The sequence below is a fragment of the Equus quagga genome, chromosome 22, assembly GCF_021613505.1.
Source record: "Equus quagga isolate Etosha38 chromosome 22, UCLA_HA_Equagga_1.0, whole genome shotgun sequence".
NCBI classification, from domain to species: Eukaryota; Metazoa; Chordata; class Mammalia; order Perissodactyla; family Equidae; genus Equus; species Equus quagga.
In genome coordinates, this window is record NC_060288.1 from 25264388 (window position 1) to 25271001 (window position 6614).

The following is a 6614-nucleotide window of genomic DNA, read 5'->3' on the forward strand; positions in this document are numbered from 1 at the left end:
TGGAGAGATCTCCTCCGGACTAGTGAGGGGGCAGGAAGAGGGCAGAATCAAAACTGCCATAGCAAAATTTTAATCTCTTCAGGGATGAGACAGAGCCCTTAACACTTCCGCCAAATAGAACTTATAATGTGCCCAAGAGTACACTGAATTTCCAAGTTCTACCAGGACCTGCACTGTGGTGCAAGAGGGTCAACTTGATGGGTCCCCACTCGCTCTCCCAAGGCATTCGTGAACCAGACCCTAAGTGCGGCCAACTCAGGGATAACAGAACATAACTGGCTGACAGGAAGCTTTGGAGATCAGAAAAGACTGGTCGATCAGCCTGAAAAATCAACACTGGGCAAGGAGGGTCTACTTCACCCAGAGACCCCCTGAGCACATCCAGGCGTCCAGGCAGTCTAGGGGAGCGATCAAGGACACCAGCTCTAGAGTCGGACTATCTGGCTTCAAGTCCTGGCTCCACATTTAATAGCAATGGCAATCACTCTGTGACTCAGTTTCCTCATCTGTAAGTGGAAGATGACAACAGCACCTGCCTCCTAGGACTAATGGGAGAACAACACGAGATCACAGCTCCAAAGCTCAGCACATGGGCTGTGACAGTAAACACAGAGGAAAAACGTGCTAGTATACCAACTATTGTCAGACATAACCTGAACTACCACCCAGTTCCTACACGGGAACGACAACACTACAACCACTACTATTTGGCCCTAATTATGAGCCCCCAAAATCCCCGTGAGGTAGGCGGTATTCACTTTAGAGTTGAAAAATGGAGGTTGAGAGTGATTCAGAAGCTCATCTAAGCTTACTCAGTTCATAAGTGGTAGAGCAATAAAAACTCTGATCATGTCCTGGCAAAGTTTCATTATGTCATCTACCTCCAAAAGCTTAAAAGTATTGCAAAACAATACTTCAGTATTCTAAAATCACTACTTGGATGAAATTATGTTCTTGTAAAATCCCCCAGCCTTCCCCCACTAAATCTGTATAATTATCAATGCGATCAGACGTAACTGCACAAATTCTGATAGACTATCAAAAACACAAAACTCTTTTTCTTAACACAAATACAACTGGGTAAAATCATCAGGACCATTTTAATTAAATGGCTTTAAAAGTTCAAAAGTACTGCAAACCCACGGTTCACGAAGTCACTTTTCTTTCAGGATTTGTAATTTGATCCTGTAGAAGAATGGGCACACTCCAACGGGCCTGTGTAACATCTCTCTTTCCACAGGTTTGTTAAGTGTGTAACAAAACTGACAAGAGCTAACAGTTACTCCAAATATCCTCTCCCACCATCTCTTACACTATTTAGCAAGACTTAGAGACACTTCGTTGCCCTAAAAGAGCCTACAATCAAATTTAAATTAAATAGGGGCCGGCCCAGTGGTCAAGTGATTAGGTTCGCATGCTTCACTTCAGCGGCCCAGGGTTTCGCCAGTTCGAATCCTGGGCGCAGACATGGCACCGCTCGTCAGGCCATGCTGAAGTGACATCCCACATGCCACAACTAGAAGGACCTACAACTTCGAATATACAACTATGTACCGGGGTGCTTTGGCGAGAAAAAGGAAAAAGTGAAATCTTAATAAAAAAAAAAATTTAACTAAATATGTCAATGTTGACTCTGATCTCACAGAATACCTTTTAAAATTCTAACACTGAGTTTTATATAACTCTAACACTGAGTCTAAAACTCTACTACTGAGTCTTAGAACCAAATTTATAAATACCTAAAAATCCATCAGCTTCAGGAAAAAAGTAATAATGACAAATCATCTTAGTCAAAAATGTTTGCCCCCATCAAATGAACTGGTTACCCAGTTTCCTGAAAACAGAGTTCTCAATAATTGTTAATCCATTAACAGCTTAAAATAAAAGACATGCTTAACTTGTTTAAGAAGTAGTGATATGGATAAGCTAAGCCATATAGTTTTATTTCACTTTCTATTTGCTTTACGCAGGCATTACTTATTCTTGTAATCCTTGTTGGTAAACACAAGTGAGGCAATATAACAAGACATGTAAACTGAAGCTGAAGAGAACCTAAAATGCCTAAATATTTCAAGAATTCATTGCAATTTCAACAACTTGAATCTCTAAGTATCAGAAAGCAGAAAGATTACCACACAACTATAAAAGTCAAATATTTATACAGGTGCCTTAAAAGCGAGCGGTGAGGGCACACCATCCTCACTGACATTTACTATCTGTTAAGTAGTTTCAAAGTGCACTAACTGGCTTGGAGCGTGAAGTTTATGACAACAACTAATACGTCTGGAGAGACTGTGAAGGTGTGATGTTTGTCATAACTTTCATCAGGCCAGCAACAGGCAGCCTGGCTGAGGCAAGATGGAACCTCAGCACAGGTGCCCTTTCTCATTTCAGGAGCGAAACCTAAACCGATAGCTTCATGGATAATTTAATAAGGACCGTCCCATAAATTTATAATGTCATTTATGACTTTCTTATAATTGCTCTTTAACAGCTTTCAAAAAGAATTTAGTTAGGATAAAAGTAAGTGAGAATATAAAGTATGACACTATTTCACCTTCAAACTGAGAAAAGGGGAATGCTTAATAGAGGCACCTGAAAGGGTTATAAAATCCTAAGGCCATGTTCCATAAAAAGCTGGGAAGAAGTTTCAGAAATGATAAAAGTCCAAATGTTGGAATTATCCCTAGTGATATATTATTTAAATTTACAACTAGGAATACCTCCTTAATGGACAATTTACACATTTACAATTAGGAAGATCTCCTATTATTCCCATAGTAATTCTAAATACTGTTTAAGAGATTTTCCTTTGAAGGGTCAAAAGAGACGAGATAGAAGTACATTTGTGAACATTCGGCTCAACTTGAGCTCCTGAACTTCTCAGACCATGGTTTTGTTACCTTCTCCGCGCGGGAATAAAAAGTGTGTTGAAAACTACAAGAAATCACGCTAAGCTCTAGTCAGAGTTCCTCAACAACCAAGGTTCAGTTTCAACGTTCATTTCACTACCTCTTACTTCAAAACAGAATCTGCCCTTTCATGATCCGGGAGTCAGTTCAAGTTTCCAGGTGAAGACTAACGCTAGGCAGTGAAATCCCAAACAAGCGTTTCTAAAGTCTAAGGGGCAAAACCAACTACACCCACCACCAGGGCCCAGCGAGGAAGGGACCTCCATGCCCAGGACCTCCGGCCTGACTGGTGGCGCGCCCCGTCAAGAGCCGGCAGTCAAGGCGGGGAGCCAAGGATGGCCAGAGAGATGCCACAGGTGGCCTGGCCGGCTGGCTCCCCACCTTGCACCCAGGCCTCCTCCGGGAGGCCCGGGGCCGTCCCGCCTCCCAGGCCGACTGTGCCCTCCAACCTCAATGTGGCCAACTTTAGGCGCAGACGACCTCGGAACAGGGCTCAGGTGGCCCCTCTGGGTCCGTTAACTGGACACGCAGTGCCAGCCCAGACCGCCAATTCCACCTCCCCTCGGGGCCCGGAGCGTCTAAAGGTCCGGAGGTGGGGAGGGGGGGGGCATCGGGAAGGGGGTGGGCAAAGGGGCCCTGGAAGGGGCGGCTCCACCCGGCCCCCTCCGGGGCGCCGCGCCGGCTGACGCAGCCGGGCTCGGGCGGACCGTCCGCGCCTCCTCCCCGGGACCCCTCCCGCAGGCGCCCCGGGGCCGGCGACGCCCCACGCCCCACGCCCCCCGCGCCGCGGGCGCCGCCGCTCGGCCGGGTCTCCCGGACAACAGCCGCCGCCGCGCTTCCGAGGCGGGTCCCCGCGCCCACCCGCGGCCCGGCCGCCCACCTGTCCCGGGGGTCGATCCAGCTGGTCCTCCTGGTGTTGTGGTCGATGTAGAAGACCTTGCCGTCGTAGTCCCTGGCCTCCTCCCAGCCCCGGGGTAGCGGTAGCTGCCCGCTCCCGGCCCTCCTAGGCATGGTCGGCGGCCTCGCCGGCGAGCGGCGCCTCCATAGGGACCGGGCGCGGGACGCGGCGGGAACGCGACTGCCGGCCCGGCCGCCGCACCCGACGCGGGCGCCGGCGCGGGGCTGCGGGGCGCGGGGCGCGGCGGGGCCACGCGCGGGGGGCGCCTCCGGAAACCCTGCTCTCGGCCCCGCCGGGGCTCAGTCCACCATGTCTGCGTCGGAGCGAGCGAGCGAAGCCTCCTCCTCCTCCTCCTCGCGGCCGCCGCCGCTGCCTCCGCCTCTTCCTCCTCCTCCTCCTCCCCGGCCCCCTGTGGCCGCCGAGGGTCGCGGCGCCCAGGCTGCCCGAGCCGCCGCCGTCTGGGCTCGGATCCGGGAAGCTCGGCGGAGCGGCGGCCGCGGCGGCGACGGGCCTCCTCATTTGCATGCGATTAGCATGCGCCCCGCCCCGGGCCCGCCCGGCCGCCCCTCCCCTCGCCGGGCTCATCTGCATGCACATTCCTCGCCGCCACATTCCAGGGCTTAACCCTGCGGCTGCCGGCCGGCTGCGCGCGCCCGGGCGTCCGGCCCGCGCCAGGCGGGGGAGGGGAGCGCGAGGACCAGGTGGGAGGGCGGCGCGCGCAGGAATGCACGGCTCGCTCCCTCCCCTCGACCCGGACTGTCTCTCTCTGGCCAAACGCCTCGGGGTTTTAGAGTTTCGGGTCGGGAAAGATAGCTAAAGAGCAGTCTCCAGCACCTTCTCGACCTCTTTCCGTCTTCTAGGGAAACCACAAGACTTTGGAGAGGAAAGGGGTGGGGGAGGCTCTCCTCGGAGGAAAAAGTCCCAGCAAACAGCGAGGCCACAAAGGCTACCCACGCGGCGCCCTGAGCCCCTTCGGAAGCCCGGGGCGGTTCGGGGCGGTGGGAAAGTGTGAAAAGCACCGAAAACTCTTAAAAGCGTGTCCGGGGCGGCGTCGCCCCCGGGGCCTCTGCAGGGCGCCTGGCCCTCCGTGACCTCCGCCCAGAGGCCGCGGGCCTCGCGGCGGAAAGCGAAGGCGGGTCCCGCAGTCCGAGAGCGCCGCGACACGCCTGCCCCAGCGGCCCGCCGGGGGAACTCCAGCCCGACCCTGAGAGGCGACCGGGACAGTCCCCACCCCCACCCCGCCCCCCGCCGCGGGCATCGTCGCCGCCCGCCGCACGGGCCCGGGGCGCGGAGGCACCGGAGCCTCCCCGCCGGGTCGGGGCGCTGCACCCGCGGGGCCCGGCCGGCCACCGGGGCCCCTCTGCCGCTGGCCTCGGCTGCAGGGGCTCAGGACAGCTGGACGTGCACGCATCCTGTAACCGGTGTCTTCCGTCCAGCCCCCGCCTGGGAAGTCCCCCCGCCCGAGTCCCGCCGTGGCCTAGAGGGTGTGGGCGGGCAGGCTGGAGGGAGCCCGCGGTGGCCCGGAGGCCAGGCCTTCCTGGGCCCTGGATGCGCCTGGGATGGAACGGGATCTTCTCTAATTCCACAAGCATTTCTTTATTCAGCAGCTACTATGTAGTGGTCGGCACCGAGGAGGTGCCAGACCTCAGGCTCCGGGCAAGACAGTGCCAGGAGCTGCCGGACTGGCAAGGCCTGCACACAGAGTATTCAGTGTCTCTCCCAGTTTCCAAACTCCTCTCCAGCCAGGTCTACACCACCGTCCCGATTCATATTCTTCCGGGTTACTAAGCAGCTTCTTTTAAAGTAAAACACCCGAGGAAGGTCCCCGAGCTCAGTCATTCACCTCTTGGTGTGAATTCGCTTAATCCTGCCAGCTAAGGCTTAATGACTTCTCCACCTTGTGCAGGACACAGCGGGGGGCAGGGGCTTTCTGAGGGTTGGGGACATCCTCCGCCCCCCACGCCCACCCCTCGGATTCACAGACCCGTCAGGGAGTCAAGCGAATTGCGATTTACTACAGCGCGGAGCTGGCGCAGTGCGGTTTGGGTAGCAGCTGCCCGGAGAGGATGGGGACGGCCTTCGATGCCCAGGCCGTCGGGGCATCTGCGGTCTATCTTGAAGGTGGAGCACGGTGGTCCTGGAGAGTGAGGATGGAGGGCCAGGCTTGGAACAGCTTCCTGGCGGAGACTAGAACTGCCTTCTCCGGCGAGTGTCTCAGAACGGGTTGTATTTGCACTTGGAGCGGAAACTAAACCACCGGAAACTCCGGAGAGCTCACCGCTCCAGGATAGGAGCAACAGGAGGGACCAGGAGGTGGGGAAGGGAGTCACCCAAGACGAATTCACTCACTTCATCCTTGCAGGTCTTCCTCTTTACACCCTCAGCAAGGAGAAGCTCCCGTTCCCGTTCGCCAAAAGGTGGCCACACAAGGCAAGCTTCTCTAGTTCCCAATGAGATGTGACAGCCTGGTGGGTAATCTGAAGGTTGGACTCCTGAACGCCGTGAAAAAGATGAGACCTGTCTGAAATTAATCTTCCACACTGCTGAGTGAACCTGCTGTTGCTTAGACTGCTGTACCCTGGGCCACTTGCAAGGCCAGAATTTGTTGTGGAATACTGAGAACATCATTCAGCAACCCAGACAAACCATCCTTGTTTAAACCTTACTTCCTGGCCGTTTTTTCCCCCCAAAACAATTAGAAAATATGTATTATACTAAAATGTCTGCATCTTATTACTGAAAAAAAAAAAAAAACAAGAAACACACTTTGCTGTTGCCATGATTTAATTTGTTTCACTGGGATG

At 54.2% G+C, this 6614-nt stretch overlaps 1 protein-coding gene across 1 annotated transcript in view; it reads right to left on the bottom strand.

Moving 5' to 3' along the window:
- Positions 1-4305, bottom strand: part of WWC2 (WW and C2 domain containing 2) — a 210323-nt gene extending 206018 nt beyond the window's left edge. Inside the window, exon 1 of the mRNA XM_046648501.1 lies at positions 3793-4305. Coding sequence (XP_046504457.1) covers positions 3793-3923 — 131 coding nt within the window. The 5' untranslated portion in view covers positions 3924-4305. The remainder of the gene's footprint in view (positions 1-3792) is intronic.
- Positions 4306-6614: the final 2309 nt, after the last annotated feature.